The sequence below is a fragment of the Hyalella azteca genome, unplaced genomic scaffold, assembly GCF_000764305.2.
Source record: "Hyalella azteca isolate HAZT.00-mixed unplaced genomic scaffold, Hazt_2.0.2 contig5057, whole genome shotgun sequence".
NCBI classification, from domain to species: Eukaryota; Metazoa; Arthropoda; class Malacostraca; order Amphipoda; family Hyalellidae; genus Hyalella; species Hyalella azteca.
Genome location: NW_025935261.1, coordinates 4,117 through 21,378, shown reverse-complemented (window position 1 = coordinate 21,378; position 17,262 = coordinate 4,117). Strand labels below are relative to the sequence as shown.

The 17,262-nt window shown below is 38.6% G+C and overlaps 2 protein-coding genes across 2 annotated transcripts; one reads left to right on the top strand and one right to left on the bottom strand.

Annotated features, from left to right (window-relative positions):
- Window positions 1-425: 425 nt before the first annotated feature.
- On the top strand, window positions 426-5,309 carry LOC108674885 (V-type proton ATPase subunit d 1). The gene is made up of 6 exons (XM_018162870.2): window positions 426-588; window positions 990-1,167; window positions 1,428-1,600; window positions 3,023-3,180; window positions 3,917-4,093; window positions 4,286-5,309. The coding sequence occupies exons 1-6, from the start codon at window positions 441-443 to the stop codon at window positions 4,523-4,525; spliced, it is 1,074 nt and encodes a 357-aa protein (XP_018018359.1). The 5' UTR covers window positions 426-440; the 3' UTR covers window positions 4,526-5,309.
- Window positions 5,310-5,664: 355 nt separating this feature from the next.
- On the bottom strand, window positions 5,665-12,364 carry LOC108674884. Its single transcript, XM_018162869.2, has 8 exons — window positions 12,304-12,364; window positions 11,189-11,362; window positions 10,462-10,619; window positions 8,532-9,969; window positions 8,066-8,262; window positions 7,522-7,713; window positions 6,295-6,462; window positions 5,665-6,142 (listed from the first exon to the last, which is right to left on the bottom strand). The coding sequence occupies exons 1-8, from the start codon at window positions 12,362-12,364 to the stop codon at window positions 5,891-5,893; spliced, it is 2,640 nt and encodes an 879-aa protein (XP_018018358.2). The 3' UTR covers window positions 5,665-5,890.
- Between the last annotated feature and the right edge of the window lie 4,898 nt (window positions 12,365-17,262).

Below are 17,262 nucleotides of genomic sequence, written 5' to 3'. Positions count from 1 at the left end.
TTTCAGGGATTTTTTAGAGCTAGTAAATTTATGATTTCTTAACTTCCTTTATGCTACATAGATAAGAAAAATGTTGAAGTTTATGCCACTATTTTGAATTTTTCAACATTTCAATTAGTTTCACTGTTTCAACATTTTTATGCCATGACGTAGGACTATTCTGTTCCCCCGTCCCTTATTACCCTGTTTGACTTGCTAAGATATTTATGTAGAAGCTTCTTCTCCTACTAGTTTGTGTCTCCATCCTAAATAATGGTAGAGTAAATTTTCTTTGCCAAAAAAAAACATGGCACAAAATCTTTTTGGCATCTTTGTAGAAACATACAAATAAATATTTTGGTTATGTTGCTAACTCCACCAGGCTCAGTGAAGAAGTTTCTAGGCTTGACCATGAAGAATTGTTTAAACAGCATTGAGTGGTTGACCCTGAAATTATTGTTATGTTCATTTTCCAGAATATAATAATCATGCTTGACAGTGCTTTCAACATTGACTGTGGGTATCTTGAGGGTCTAGTGCGAGGTTTTAGGAATGGCATTCTTCGTCAACATGACTACCTCAACCTGGTGCAATGCGAATCTCTCGATGGTAAGATAGTCTAGGGCTTCGGGCTTCGTTTTGATGTACCTCATGTATATCTCTCCTATTCCAAGAACAAAAAAATGTTGGTCAGAAAATGGTCTATTTGTGACAAATTATTTTTGATTCAGTATCTCAAATACATTTTACATCTATGAACTTTACAACAGAGTTTAGTATGTGTTTATCATGATTTATTTTTATAGGTCTTGACAAATGTGTAATTTTATTTCTACTGAAACTCCAATTGAAATTAAAGCAATTGTGACTTTCATTTATATACCTATATACTTTTTTTTGCCGATATATAATCATGATTGTGTGTTTTACTTGGTAGAAAAAGTGAAAAATATTTTTTCCTCTAATACTTGAATTTGAATAGCTTCATGGTACTCTAACTTTTTACACAGACCTGAAGCTGCACCTGCAGAGTACTGACTATGGAAGTTTTTTGGCCAATGAAGCTTCACCCCTGCAAGTCTCAGTAATTGATGACAAGCTGAGGGAGAAGCTTGTAATTGAGTTTCAGCACATGAGGAACCATGCTGTTGAGCCTCTTGCCACCTTCATGGACTACATCACTTATGGGTCTGCTATAACTGCATTTGTTTCCTAGTATAGTCAAGAGTATTAAATTTTGTCAAAATTTCTTTTTACTATACCATGGTTGTAACAGGTGCTTGCATTCTAATATAGACTTGGCTTGATAGCAATCTATAATTTTAAACTTAACGTGCCAGAAATTTGCTACAAGTTTTGCATAATGACATTGATTTATTCCATGTTTGAAATCAATTTAACCTCTTTAACTTATTTTGACATCCAGCTCATGTGTAAAATTTTCACAGTTACATGATTGACAACATTGTGCTGCTGATCACCGGAGCTCTGCACCAGCGACCCATCTCTGAGCTAATGCCCAAGTGCCATCCACTGGGCACCTTTGACCAGATTGAGGCTATCAACGTAGCCAACACCTCTGTTGAGCTCTACAACGCTGTGCTTGTGGACACTCCATTGGGTGAGTTTGGCTGCAATCAACATAGCCAACACCTCTGTTGAGCTCTACAACGCTGTGCTTGTTGACACTCCATTGGGTGAGTTTGGCTGCTATCAACGCAGGACCTACTGACCAACTTCGGTGAATGTCCTTTGTCAAATAGTTCATGGAATTCATTCGTGTCCTGACGAAGTTGAGTCTATATTTACAAGGTAGAAAAGTAGAGAGCGGTTCAATTGATAGTCTCCAACTCTGCTAATGCTTCCTCTGGGTTTCTTTTTATTCTCTCTGGTAAATATATTTATTTCTTTAATCAATTTTCAGTTGGAATATTGCAGCCCAATTCAAGGTAGGAAAAAAAAAGGAAATAAGAGTCCTGTTTCTGCTACGTGCTCTCCATACTTACTATAATGACCTGTAATTTCATTGAAATTGCTGATATTCCTTCATATTTGTGCCATGTATCGCTAAGTAAGCAGTGTATATATTATTTAGCTAACATAGGTACTAGTGCTGTCCTCTTTTAAATCACTCCAATTTTGGTTTTAGCAAACTACCAAATGTATAATTTTTTAAACATTGCTAGATCCTATAACTTGCTTTTCCTTTTGTGATTTCTAATCCATTTCCGGTCAATGTTTGTCACTTCAGTAATCTTTCATGAAATGAATATCACAAATGTGTGAAATAACTTCTATGTTACGTACAGATATTTACACTGTATATTTATTATAATTTTCAGCTTCCAACTCTGTATAAACCCAATTTGCGTGCTGTAGCTTCTTCAAAATAATTTATAAAATGTTGGCTGTTGTAAGTTTTGCATCATTTTGCTTGCTAGGTGTACAAATGAGCAGCTATCAAAGTCTTACTTTTTGAGCATAGGCAGTATTCGTAGGCTCATGTGCCTCAAGTCCTGGTAAAAATTTCAAAGTTGTACTATTCATTCTTTACAACGTGGCAAAGAAAAATCTGGGAAGTATTTTTTATGTGACTGCACTATATATCAACAATTTTAAACGTTATAATCTTACCAGTAACCAGAACATTGATAAACAGTTATTGTTTTTGGGAATAAATTTAGGGTATCTTGTGAACTTTATAATCTAGCATTCTTAAAAAGTGCTCCAAAGAGGCACTCTCCTTCCATGTAGGCAGGTGATGGCGACTCGTTGGGTTTGCAACAGCTAATAATAATTTCCTTGTTTGTAAATAATTTTTTCAGACCATTATTGACCTCTCCTTAAAAATTAACTTCCCTGAATAATTATTATTTTATTATTTCGGTGTTGAAATGTCCATCATTTGCAATAGCCGACGAAAACATTTGAATTTTTATGTGTAGGAAAATCCCGCAATGTTGGTATTTTCCCCTAGTAATATCGTATCAAACTCCTTGCTAAGTTTTATTGGAAGTGTAAAAGGTTTGCATTGTGTGAGCAGCTGAGTTCTTTGGCGAGTGCGTGAGCGAGCAGGACTTGGACGAGCTGAACATCGAGATCATCCGCAACACGCTGTACAAGGCCTACCTCGAGAGCTTCTACAACTACTGCAAGAATCTGGGGGGCCCTACGGCTGAGGTCATGTGCCCCATCCTTGCGGTGAGACACTCATTTACTAATGAACTCGAATGAAAACGGGTACCTATGATGTTTGAGGAAGTGTGGATATTAGATAGCAGCAGTCATGTGTTATTAAGCAACGAGACTACAACGAGCTTCATTTAACGTCAGATTGGTCTGCTCGTCAACCTAGAACTTCCGTTTTAGTACTAATCAATTTTATGTAGAGTCGAATTTTCAGGGTCCACTGGGTCCATCAATTTGATTTGAGAAAACCTGGATTAAATAATAAGAGGTGGAATATCTTAAAAAAATTTTTTGATGGAAATTAGTTATCCGTCTGGCGCTCGTGCTACTGAAATTCAGTCATGAGAAAGCTGGCTTCTTACTTACAATTCTAATTGATAGCAAACATACATTTCCCAATCCTAGTTTATATTTCCGCTCTGTTGAAGCGTATAAATATGCTTCAATAGAAACAAATACGCTTCAGCATATAGGTAAATACGGTTAAACGTCTCTCAAATATATTTACCTTTATTATACTAGTATTTATACTCACGGCATTTATTAGAAAACCAATTAAATTGTGAATACTACCCCGGACTATTTTAAAATTAAATCGTCTTGTTTTCCATGCAAATTGCAAAAAAATGAGTGTTGTCACTTCTTTCCTGTTCCACCAGCGTCCCTTGATCGAGTGCATTCTCCTTATCTCGAACACCAGACTAAAATTATTTATTTTAGTCTTGATTTGCATTATTATTATTTTCAGTTCGAGGCTGACCGGCGCGCCTTCATCATCACCGTGAACAGCTTTGGCACGGAGCTGACGAAGGAGGACCGCGCTAAGCTGTACCCCACCTGCGGGCGCCTCTACCCCGACGGCCTGGCCGCCCTCGCCCGCGCCGATGATCCTGAGAACGTCAAGCAAGTCGCCGAGTTCTACGCGGTAATTCTTTGAAATAATTTTTTCCTGTGATATAAGAACAGGATTCTGCACCTCATATCGAAGAAAAAATGATATTTATTGTTGGATAATTCAGCGTTTTATTTAAACTTGAGGGACTTGATGTGCTGAACGCTGGAAAGCGTTAATTAATGCCCAATTTCTTGCATGTTTCTAATAATTATATTGCGGCAGGAATACCGCGCCCTGTTTGAAGGCGCAGGCAACAACCCCGGGGAGAAGACCCTGGAGGACAAGTTCTTCGAGTATGAAGTGAAGCTCAACGTGAACGCCTTCATGCACCAGTTCCACTGCGGCGTGTTCTACTCGTACCTGCGTCTCAAGGAGCAGGAGTGCCGCAACATCGTCTGGATCTCAGAGTGCATTGCCCAGAAACATCGCGCTAAAATCGACAATTATATTCCTATTTTGTAAAGTATTAACTCGTATAATCTGGCTGTTCCGGTCTAGTGATCATTCCCGTCACGACGGTGTCTTCTGGGCGTTGGTGGCCTACCGAAGTCGGGGTGGCGAAATATTTTGTGCCGAATAACGTGTTAATAGTTCCCAGTTTCTGGTGTATTTTATCCTTAGGTTTAATAATGGCTTATGCCGCCGGAGTCAGAAGTCATGTACTCAACATTGTTTTCCTTTTATCTTAAAGCTGGTTGATGTCCGCTGGTACTCGTAGTTCATACTTGGAACATTAGTTTGTGGAGCAATGATGGTTCCTGGAACTGACCAAGAGTGAACAGTTGTTCTCTTGAGAAACATTCCAAAATAGTTTAGTATATGTCATAGTTGGCTTATAGATTCATCTTAAAAAACTTTATCCTCTTGACGGGCGTATGACCGCTGTCATCCGATCTGAGCACAAACATTGAAGTTCTCCCATGTGGGTTTTGAAAAATATTTGCTTGTACTCTCGTTTAATTTAAAATTGAATGAATATTTGTCGTTATCTTTACTAGCTTATTCCAGGAATAATCCTTAGTTAAAATCAACAAAATAGATCAAAAATAAAAACGCATTGATTGCCGAACCTGTGTAATATTTATGGATTAAAGTTTAAACGCTTTATTTAAAAATTAGTTGCTTCTCAATGCGAAGTGTAACCGCTTTGTAAATAATATTTATTCAAAATGTGCTAGGTATCCTTTCTTGCTTTGAAATATTTATCCTATTGCAGACTGATGTTTGAAAATATCTATACACATGACTACTTTATTTTTCCTTATGGCTGCTTCTGAACGAACGCGTGCAATAATATTGTAGGTTGGGTTGAAAGAAGTGGAAGCTGGTTCACAATTTTATTAGACTTGTGTCTTGATGAATCATATATGTTCGATATTTTAAAATTGAAGTGATGTTGACAGAAACTTCTTTGTCCACGCACAACATTCGTTTGCGTTTGAGTAAATGAATAAGTAAATAATGGTATAAATAGACCTCGAGGTTGGCCGTGTGGTTAATATCAAGATTCGTGCAGCAAGTTGAGGGTCCGAGACTCACAATTCTTAGCGAACATTCTGGGAGAACTCGGCGAGTGGTCAAGTATCAAGGAATCTATTGAAATGCGTCAGGTTGTGTAGGTGTTCTATTGTGCTTTTTGGAAGTATTTGACGGCCATGTGACGTTCCGGGGCAGGGTAAGAAGTTTAATCCTTGATGAGGTCCAAGTCGTCAACCGTAAAGTTCTCGCCATTTCCGTTCTAGTACGAAGTCGGTGGCTTGCAAAACGTAGTTAAAGAATCTAAATGTTCAGCAGACATCTGCTTCTTTACGTAATTTGAACTTGTTTCTAGTAATAGCCGGAAGCAATAACGCTGTAGACAAACACAAAAAATACTAGCAGGCCTAAGCTCAAGCCTTTAAGGACTTTGTTCACCCTTTCCACGAAGTCGAGGCGGAGCTCCACAGTCAACTGCTGTGCTATGGTCTTCTTAGCAGCCGGAATATTCACTACCGTTGACTCCTGTTTTGATTTTTGCGCTTCCGCTGCAGCGTTTTGGTGATCAGACTCTACTTTGTTACGTACTGCGTCCACAATGACCTGTGAAGACGGAAATAAATTACTCAACTCAAGACTAGCACGAACGATAATAAGTCTTGCCTCTGACGACCAATCATTCATTGAAAATGTGCTAGAGTTAGACAGCTGCCAGAAACTTGATTTGAAAATAATTTCGTATGAATAAGTCTCACCTGAGCTATGACGATGAGGAAACAATATGCAATGATGCAAGCGTACCACACGTCGATCATTTTCAGATAAGGTGTTTTGACAGATGAGGCGGTGGTGGAGGTAAACAGGGCTGCCAACACCAGCTGAGCGGTCAGCGACACCATGATGCGGTTCGTGAAGTCATCGAGCTGTGGGCGGATTTTCAGACTTCAAAAATATATTTAGCGGCGTTACCTAAGCTCATGTTAAGTCAGACTTCAAAAATAAATCTACCGGCATTAAATAAGCACATGTTTAGTTTGAGTGTTCTTCAGCACAGACCGAACCAGGTCACTGGAAAAATCGGAGTGTCCGTTTGATTATATCAAGTAGAATATCAATGTTTCCCGCTCAAAGTTACTTTTAATGAGAAACTAGAACTATTTCTTGCTCGTGCAATGCAGGTAACATTCTAAAAATATCTAGTCTTGGATCTACAATATGACAGGTGTGTGGCTGCATATTAATTAGACACAAATACAAATTGGGCAAAAAGTTCGGAATTTTTATTCATCTTCAGCTTGTGTCGTGGGAAATGTTAGCTATACGGGAGTTATTAGCTACTAACACGAAAATGAATTCCGTTTTCTGTTAACTTCTAAAGAGCTGCATTGATGCCGCCTTCATCGGTAGCAGTTTTTAGCATTAACTTCACAAATCGACAGAAGCTCTCAAAGATGCTGCTCTTTGGCTAACATGGTGCCATAGCTAATTAACACACCCACTAAGTTTACTATATGTTTTTTCATGTAAATTGAGTACACACTGCTACTGTAGCGACCGATTTATAGTATAGTATCATCGGCATTGAAGAATAGGCCTGGATTGGCCTGTCGCCGATTCGTGTACTTTTCTTGATTAGACTGGACTTTTGACCAGATCTTTTCACCAGACGGTAGATTTAAAATCGCTTCTAGATTTCAGTTGTTCCGTAGGATACGAGGCATTTTAAGAATAAACATATGCTTCTGCATGGCCTTGTCTAGAGTCTGTTTTTGAACGCGTTTAGAATAATTTATTTAGAACATGGGTGCAATCGTCGCCTCATAATTAAGATGCAAGATTGAAAAAAATCGCCATGGTGCTCAACCGAAAATTTCGGGTGCTGATAGAGACCTCCTGCATGGATAGGTTGAAGAAACTCTGAGGCAAAATTCGTGTAATTTTCAAGTGTTACCCTAGCTTGATTGATCCTTAATTACATTAACCTGAAAGTAAAAAGTAGAGTAGGAAACAAGTGCCATGAGAAGACTTGGGAAGAAGCTGTTCATGATGTGGTATCCATAGAGGCGTCTGAAGTGAAGAGTTATAACGAAGAATGTGTTGTTGTCACTGCCCCGTAGGTTGTAGCTCACTTCGGTTGTGATGTTCAGCAGTAGGTATTCCAGCAAGATAACTTTCTGCTCGAAAGATTGTAAAAATGTCATTACAATTCAGTGACATAATTTCATACGAAAAGGTTTCTTTTTAATGCGCCTGCAGCACAGAACTGTTGAAACAAAGTTAATGTTTTTATCACTGGAATGCAAAATTAAATTGCTCGTGTCATAAACAATACATACTACGCATTAAATAATAAATAATGCATTGCTACGCACTACTAAATAATGCATAAATAATGCACTGCCATATTTACTACGAATTGAAATGTGAGCATCTGTTCATAATTGGTATTATTTCACTGTTGTGCTCCAGAAGTTACGTGAAACATAACTGCATCTTAATTCTTATCTTTAATTGCACGACCGTTACCTGATTGAGGTAAGGCACAACGACGCCCTGGGTACTCTTGTTGAAGTACCTTTCATTCTGAGCATTCATGATCATGATCGAAACGTTACAGGTCTGCGCGTCAAATGGGTACCGAACGAAGTCAAATTCACAAGGAAGGTCGGCCAGCATCCCGACGTAATATTTGATAGAGTATTTGTTTCCAGGTGACATGTAGCCTGCATGTGAAAGAGGAATAAATTCAATTAACATAAACTCCAGAGGCAGTGAAGAACCTTTTAATAGTATACAAATGTAATCATATATGACTTGATTAGCCGTCATAAATAAAGAATGGTGTTTCTTAATACAAATTTAATCTAGTGAATCTAGAGGCATAGTGGCCTCAAGCTGCAGAAACAGCTTAAATATGTTTGGACAGAGCTTTTTTTATCCAAGCTTTAATAATTCCGCACTCAAAATTCTTGTTATTGAATTTTTATCTCACCCATAAGTGGATCTTGCAGGGCCCTAATTTCGTCCTGTTCGTCGGAATAAACGTAACAGAAATTCTCGTATGTGTTGATATCCAAGACAGACCCGTCGCCATATCCTGTTATGGCTCGCACCCGCGGAAGCCAAACTATCGGGCACTGGAAATAGTTTTTCTGGATAGGCTTCAAATTACTAAAGTCGATTCTTGGGTCAAACCATGTCATTGTGAGTCCCATATCAATCTTCGCCCTTCCTTCATCTGTTGTGACTCTTCCCAGGTTGTACACGTCCACGTGATATCCCAAAGCTGCTGGTGAGGCCTCGCCTGTCCTCAAGGGTGGAATGTAGACTGCGTCATAGTTCTTAGGAGTTTTGATAACTGAACAGCTTTTCTCGTCCGATGAGTCCCGGCAATTTAGAATATCGTCACAGCGCTTCTGTATCGGGATACACTGACCGTCATCACAACTGAACTCTGATGTGCGACAAACTGTGAATGCCAGCAGAATTTCGTCTGTCTGACCTGGCAGTTTGTCGCTCCAAGTCCAGACAGTGCGTCCGATTGGCAGTGATGCAGCGTTTGCGAATAGTTTGACTGTGTGCTCGCTTGAACTCAAAGTCCACAAATCATTAACTCGACTTATTACTGACTTACGAACTCCTTGCCATCGAGGGTCCCCATTCTCCCCAGCGTGCAGGTAGTAAACGTAATCGAAGTATTCTCCGGAGTGTCCATAGAGAGTGAAGCGTTCCGTAGGTGCGATGCAAAGAGTACAGGTCAGTCGTCGGACACAAGTTATGAAGGTAATTTTTCCTTCTTTATCCAGGGCTTCGCAGAACTTTGTTTCGATGTTAGGATCAGTTAGAGTGTGCGTTAACCATGAGATTGTGTTGTCCCAAGCTACACAGGAATTGTTGACACTGATCGACAGTGAAAGTAACTTCTGATCTATCACTGCTGGCTCCGACAGATGGCCACCAATGCCGATACAATATTCATTTGCTTCGGAAAACGAGCCGCCTGGCTTGATGATCAGTGCAGTGTCGAGATTACTGCAGAGAGTAGATCTCTCATAACTCCGCTTAGTCGAGTTTCCGTAGAACCTCCACTCACTGTTCATGTTCATAACATTTCCAGCGCTGGCAAGCTTTGCTCGGTTGCAGTTGGACTTGCGCATGGCGTCGGTGTCGAGCAGGGCGTTGTTCCATAACTGAAAACTGGCAAGTTCCCCGACGAATTCTGCAGATCCTGCGCATATTGGCTTTTTAGCTTGCCGCTTTACCCGGCCTATCGGTGCTCCAGATGATGAATTATGTTCACCCTGCGCCAAATAATTAAAACCAAGTCCATGCACGTCTCGTTTCTTGCGCTCTTCAATTTTGGTCTCGATTATTTTTTGAGTTTTTACTGAAGACACTTTTTCTTCTTTGCCGTCGATGAAGCAGCGAGACTATTAGGAATAAAAACAGTTGCGATATCAAGTAAAGTTATCTCAACTACAAACTAATTTTTCAGTCAGAAAAAAACTGATCACTTAGTCAACAACAATTATCATGGAACCAGACCTTGATTTATCGATTTTTTATATAGTTCGTTACTTGCATTCGTGCCTGCGTATGTTGATTATATTTTTCACAAAGAAAAACAAGAATAAAGAGTGAGCCTTGTTAAATAATAATCGTAAATGATTAAACGATCATGAAAGGCACGGGCTCAGCGAAAGCGACTGTTCAACAGATACTGGCATGTAATTTCAGTGCAATTCATTCCTAATTGTGAATGTCTGTGAAAGAGATATAATTCTTTTCATGCATGGGTCAAAAAAGCCAATTATTACTATTCTATTCCAATGCGAACATATAATTTTAATTGGCAAATATCATCAAGGAATCACCGTGTAAATGTGTCATACTAATTTCCATTTGTGTGATTCATTTATCACCTCTCCGTTGAGGATGTCGAAGGTGATGCAGAGGCCGCGCCATTTATTGGTGGGTAGCGACACTTCAAAAGAGTGCAGGTCGTTGCTGGTGAAGTTGGAACCATCACGCGCCTGACGCCTGCTTTGGATCATCACCCACACTCCGAAGTAGGAGGTGCCTGTCAAGGCACATGGCTGAGAATAAATTATGGAAACTTATATTGTTTATATTAGTTTCCCATCTACTTTTGTTCTAAATTACAGTTTGGTTTGCTCCGTGCATTTGTGGAAGAAAAATTTGCCGCGAAATATTTCGCGTTTATTCATTTATACAATTTATGAAAGTATCATGGAGATGTGGCCTCTCGCTGCTATCATCTTGCTTCGAAATAGAAACGTTAAGGTCGGAGCACGTACACATGGAGGTCCTGTCGTTATTGCTTATAAATACTGTTAAAATAAACTTTTCATTAGAATCATCCATATCATTCGAATTTCAGTCAATACAGGACAGATGGGGGAAATTGACGTTTATTATCTTATTTTTGGCGTATCGAAAAAAATTATTCTGTCTGTTGAAACTTTCACAACCTTTGTGAGACTTCACCTGTAATTATTGATTTGTTAATTTACACGCATTAGTTGTATTAGAATTCGAGCTAAAGTCAGGGTATGACGTGATGATTCGATGCAACACACATACACCCGTAGTAGAACTAATATTAGTTTCAAGCATGCATAAACATACCGAACGTGAATACGGTGCCCTCTGGCGGCGAGTATCGCAGCACCTCCGAGTTGGCCGTCGGGACGATGATTTTGATGAACGTGCAGAACGAGAAAGATTTCAAATATGGCGGCGTGGAGCTGTCGTAACAAATGCTGCTTGGTCCTTCCCCAAGAAATACGCCAAACTCAGTTCCTGTTTATGATTAAATTTTTATGCGATACTCCATTTAGCCCTCATTTAAAGGATCACGTAAGAATTTTAGCGCTTTAATAAATAAATTTCAGTATTTTGTAGGAAGGAATTACTGTCTGACGAATTGTTGAACGATGAACGTGAAAAACTACCGTTTAGTATCCTATGCTGAACATTGAGCAATGAAACACCATGGCCGAAGAGTCATAAGGTAGAAGAAATGTTTCAAGTCAAAAGTCTTCGCAAGAAGGTTCGATCTAGAGACTCAAATCCAACCCGTGTTACTGTCCGGTATTTTGGATGATATTAGAATGATATTTTCCTCCGAATGTAATTTTTGATATAATGTTGGAAAATGTTCTTTCTATTTATGTAGTGACTTCTCTAGTTATCAATTAATCATATAATTTATTTTTTCTACTTACTCCCTTCCACTCGAACACATAGTTTTGTCATAACTCATAGTCATAAGGTAACTTTATCAAGGAATCTATTTATTCTCATTATATTTGAAAATTTACGAGTGATAATCGGTGAAGAAGCAATTTAAAATTACTTCCCAATGATGGAATGTATCATATTAAAAAGAATACGCCAGCAGCACTCTAACACATCAACATATTTACACACACAGTGTTTACAACTTTGTTAATTAAACACAGTTATAACACAGTTTACATATTTTAAATGTGTTATATTGTGACATTATGTGAAACATTATGTTTCATAATAACTTTGTGTCGCTTAAAAATAATGCATTACGTGCAAACTTATTATAAATTGTTGAACTCGACAGAGTTTTATGGTCATTAGTAAAAGATTCAATTTTAAAACTATTCAATATTAATTTTTCGGTAATGCGGCATTTTAATGAATTTAAATTCAATTTAAATATCAACAAAAAAGCATGCGTAACATGCACATATAACGGGCTATTTTACCTTGGCTGTAGCAGGCAGGCAGGGACAGCACCACCAGCAATGCATATCCCAGCCACGTCATCGCAACCGTCGCCTCTGCAGCGACACGCGCTGACTGCCTGCCCTGCGTCGACCGAACGTCGAGTCGTCCTTGGTTTTCATTTTACAATCGTGATCTGTGCGATCGATTTCTAGGCGATCGATTTCTAGTCGATCGATTTCTAGGTGATCTAAGGAATCTGTGAAGTTCAGCTTTCTGAGCTTTTCTTTTATGCCATTTCTGGTATATCTGAAAATATGTCATCAAACGATTCTGAAAAGTGAACGACTATACAGAGATCCCATTGACAAATGCTGGCGAATTTTTCACTTTTTTAATTGATGTTATTGAACTTGCCTTAGTTCACCCAGCACAAAGCAGAATGCTCGAGTATCTGCCCTTTACCTTGACAAGCGAATATAGCTCAACAGAGCAATGTCCTGCATGTAAAGAATTTCAATTGATTTCACCGTTCAAGTCATGATACATATAGCCTCTTAGGTAAAATAGGAACGTGTGTGAGATTGTAAAATGGAGAGACGTGTAATTTAAAATGTAAATGAGTAAACAAAAATCAACAGAACATCATTGAACTTTACTGATGACCTAACACTAAAAGTTATCGGTGATGCAATTGGTTGTCGCTTACTACAATCGCTTACCAACTTACAAGCACGTCACTGCACCTGACATCTAAAAATATGTAACACAATGTGTATATAACTTCAACAAATATTTTTGAATAAACTGAAATTAAGGAAATCTATATGACTATGTATAATAATTTCACTTGCCTGGAACTTGTCAAAATTAATTTTCAAACTTTACAATACAAAATGAATATAAATTTAAACTACACTCATGATGAAAGCATCTCAAATAGAAAAGAAATGAAAATATTGGGAACTTATTTCGATAAATTCCTGCGTTTAATAATAATAATTCATGCCGATTACTACGCGAAGGCACAAGTCAATGTTCGCTGTTTCGTGATTTTCTTCTGCAACCAACATGCTATTCGATTATTAATTATCAATATATTAATGTATATTGTTTTCTAGCGTTCATTCAGTGCTGAAGGACGTAAAATTGCGAAGAGCGTAAAAATTTTTACGTCTTTCAGCGCTGAATGAAAAAATGAGCGTAAAATTCAGAGCGAAAAATTGGGAAGAACAAATTTTGGGAGCGCAGCCGTGGGTAACAAAATTGACTCGTAAACAGGCCCTGGGCCTAACGCCAACCATCAGCATGCAACATCTACACATAGCCTCAGATCAATGAGCTGTGGGTAACTCTGGCTAACAGTATATCCGCTGTGCACAATACAGCCACTGCTTCACAGCGCCGGAGCCCAACTGGCCGGAGCGCAACAGGCCCTACCGCAACAGGTGGCGCAGGTTAGGTTAGGTTAGGTTAAGTTACGTTAGGAGTAGCTGTTGCGGTAGGGCCTGCATGCTGCGCTCTGGCCAGTTGTGCTCCGGCCTGTATGCGCTCCGGCCTGTGGCTGAACTGCGCTGTTGTGGTGGGCGCTTTGTGTCAAAAGCCGTGAAGATGCCCGGCTGCTTTACGCTCGGGAAGGTATATGAATCGCACTGTGGACTTGAGCTATGCTGACCTCTAGCTATCCACCCCAAATTTTCAAATGGAGACCTTCAGCTGCGATCGCTGCCTACTCAGCGGATGTCAACTCGCACTGTAAAAACCGCAGATTTAATTTATACCTATAAATTATTACAAAACATATATTGATATTGTCTGTAAATTCCTGAAGTAGCAATTGTTTTCTCCTAATATTTAAACTTACTGAGTTTTTATTATAACATCTTCGGTGGAGTTTGCCGTCCATAGTAACCACAGTATTTCGTGCCTAGGAAAATTAGTGTTTGTTGAGAAAAGAAAGATAGAAATAAATTAAAAGCAACGAATGCTTTTATATTGGAAACATTTCAAATGCATGCAGTCGTTAGTTCACGTAGCTTCTGCTTGCAATGTTTCCCAATAAAAAAATCTTTGCGTCTATGTGCTATTTAAGACAATAACCTACTGTTGAAATACGTCCATTGGTTTTACCAGCCTAATATTTTAAATATGTGTTTTTTGCTGTGATTTTTTTACTGTAAATTTTCAAGCGTCAATTTCTTATATTTACACGGTAAGCTTGTTCTATCATTAACTATAATTGTGCTCACAAATTTGAAATGATAGAGCTGCTCTCCGAAAGGTTTTAGTTAAATAAAGATTTGGTGAATATCTTGACATTACATTTGTTTTGAATTTTATTCGCAATTTTTCATTCGAGCAATTACATGATCTCAATAACTATATGAAGCTCAACAACCGGAAAGGTTTTGGCTTATTTTATGGATTCAGCCTCGGCTACTACAACAGAGGCGTGAGATTAGTACGAAAGTTCACATTTCTTCACTGCCTATTTCTATTTCTTCACTGCCGACATTTCTATTCTAACAACTTTACCATTTCGTCGATACCAGATCAAGGCTGAGGCCGGTGGTGCATTACAGGAGGGAATGCGGAGCAGAGTTTGAAAGTGGAGTGGAGTTGAAGATTTATAATCTGTTGTTAACGACAAAATTCATGTCAATGAATTCGGTCAATGATGTTCGAAAAAAAAAAAATTGGACAACCTGCGTAGATGATGGAAAATACCCATATCTTAGATCCATTGAGTTTTGCGTTCATGATTGAAGTATTATGATTCAAAAATCTGCAATGACAATCTAATACTTGATCAATTACTGCACATCACTAGTGCCAACAAATTATTGAGACTAATGTGATATCAATATTTTGTAGAATGTATGCATGTGGTCGATTAGCGGAACCTAGCTGAGACAAATGAGTCTTGTTATGGTATTAGTATTTTCTGAAGCGTTCAACAGAAGTGGTTCTCATTGGCATAACAAAAAGAAACAAACAAATAAATCATTAGCTTAACTGAAGGTTAGGTAACAAGCAAGCGGGCGGCGATTTCTACAAAGGCGCCCAACGTCTTTTGAGTGTCAACTGTACGAAGCTGCAAGGCGCTGCTCTCACCGTATTTTGTGTGCCAACTGTACGAAGCTGCAAAGCGCTGCTCTCACCGTATTTTGTGTGCCAACTGTACGAAGCTGCATGGCACTGCTCTCACCGTATTTTGTGTGCCAACTGTACGAAGCTGCAAGGCGCTGCTCTTACCGTATTTTGTAAGCCAACTGTACGAAGCTGCGAGGCGCTGCTCTCACCGTATTTTGTGTACCAACTGTACGAAGCTGCGAGGCGCTGCTCTCACTGTCTTTTGTGTGCCAACTGTACGAAGCTGCGTATTTTTTACTCCAGCGTAGGGAACAATTCCTTTTAGGGAATATTTGTATTATATCCTTTGCTTTACAATTTCAGTTTAATCTTAGATTTAAGCAGGCGAGTGACAGTAATCAAGCACTTTATTAAAATTTAAATCTCTTTGACGAGTCTCTCCACAAGGAAGAATGTTCTAAGATTGTATGCAAAGTGAGTTCTCCATTTTTTCCTCAAGATTCATCATTTGATTATAAGATTGTGACTTGATTTGCTGTACTTTTTTAAATTACATAATTTTGATATGAAGTAATAAACGTTATCGAATATTTAATAAAATATTATTTTCAAAACAGAATTATTTTTAAAGTGCACTGGATTTGACGGCTCATCGATGGAAATGAAATTTTTTGATATTTCATCATGTTGACGCTGATCGAGAGCCTGCCGATCAGTGTCATGAACGACGCACCAGCTACGAGTTTACCTATGTGTCCTGCAATATTCGTAGCAAGAAAATTTATAAATCGATTCACGTCGTTATTGCTGTTACAATTAATTTAGCGATATTATTTTATACTGGTTCAAAGTGCGTGGATGAAGTGCAATAAAGTTTTTCGTTGCAAATATCAAAGGTGGAATTTGCGATGCAAATAAAATTCCCAGAAGAATCACCTTCAAACAGGTGTTTTCTTTAATCATCAGAGTTTATATTTGAATCTTCAGAGTTTTAGGAAAGGAGTTCACAAGATAAAAAAAGATTTTTATATGCTTGAACCTATATATAGTCAAGATGCGTTGTCATGGGGTCTTTAAATTTAACAGCGAGTAGATTAGAACGAAGGCGCATGGATTGAAATGTCCTGGTATAATGCCAATCTGTTTCTAAGTGTAGAATTGCAGCCCTGTGCTGCTTGCTCACAGGCAGTAATACGCTCACTAATAAAGATGTATGTTAGGCATGCATGAAATTATGTTTGGGCTAACACATTCAAATATTTTTACCTAATTTATTTATTACATCTTGCATACACATGGATTGATATGATATGCGAATATTAGTTTACGCGACCATGAATTCTATAATTTAATATTTTGCTTGTGCCGTACTTATTACGCATTATTAATACTATTATCATTATTATTATTACGAGTATTATTATTATTATATGAAATATATCAAACATTCGTACATATGAAACTGTTAAAATTACATTGATTTGGCGCCCATATGCTACCAACACTGAACACCAACATTGATAGCGCTGGTGCTGCTCACTGCCTCTTATGAGACGCAGAACGGCTGTGGCGTTGACTCAGCGCCGAAGAGTGGCTCTAATCACGCGCCAAAGCGGTCTTTCCGGCGCTTTCGTTGCACTGCTGCGGCATCAATTCAATTGAAGATCGACGTGTGCGTATTGTAAGCTCAAATTTTATGCTGAGTGGACAAGGATCAAAGAAATCACTCGACTGTCGGATTGTGTGAAGTGTGGAGAGTTGGACAAGGATGTTACCCGACTCTCTCCTGTCTGATGTTCAGGTGAACACTTTTGCATGCACTCGTAATTTGAATGAACGGCCAAAAACAAATTAATGAATAATGAGAATAAATATGCTTGCCATTAGGGTGTGGGAACCACAACACC

What these genes read in the sequence shown, in the direction of transcription:
- LOC108674885 (XM_018162870.2), top strand. Translation starts at nt 441, where the DNA reads ATGTTCATTTTCCAGAATATAATAATCATGCTTGACAGTGCTTTCAAC. An exon ending in GCAATGCGAATCTCTCGATG is followed by an intron (nt 589 to 989) that starts GTAAGATAGTCT and finishes CTTTTTACACAG; the next exon opens with ACCTGAAGCTGCACCTGCAG. An exon ending in ATGGACTACATCACTTATGG is followed by an intron (nt 1,168 to 1,427) that starts GTCTGCTATAAC and finishes AAATTTTCACAG; the next exon opens with TTACATGATTGACAACATTG.
- LOC108674884 (XM_018162869.2), bottom strand. Translation starts at nt 12,364, where the DNA reads ATGACGTGGCTGGGATATGCATTGCTGGTGGTGCTGTCCCTGCCTGCC. An exon ending in GGGCACCGTATTCACGTTCG is followed by an intron (nt 10,620 to 11,188) that starts GTATGTTTATGC and finishes GTGCCTTGACAG; the next exon opens with GCACCTCCTACTTCGGAGTG. An exon ending in ACTCTACTTTTTACTTTCAG is followed by an intron (nt 6,463 to 7,521) that starts GTTAATGTAATT and finishes ATCCGCCCACAG; the next exon opens with CTCGATGACTTCACGAACCG.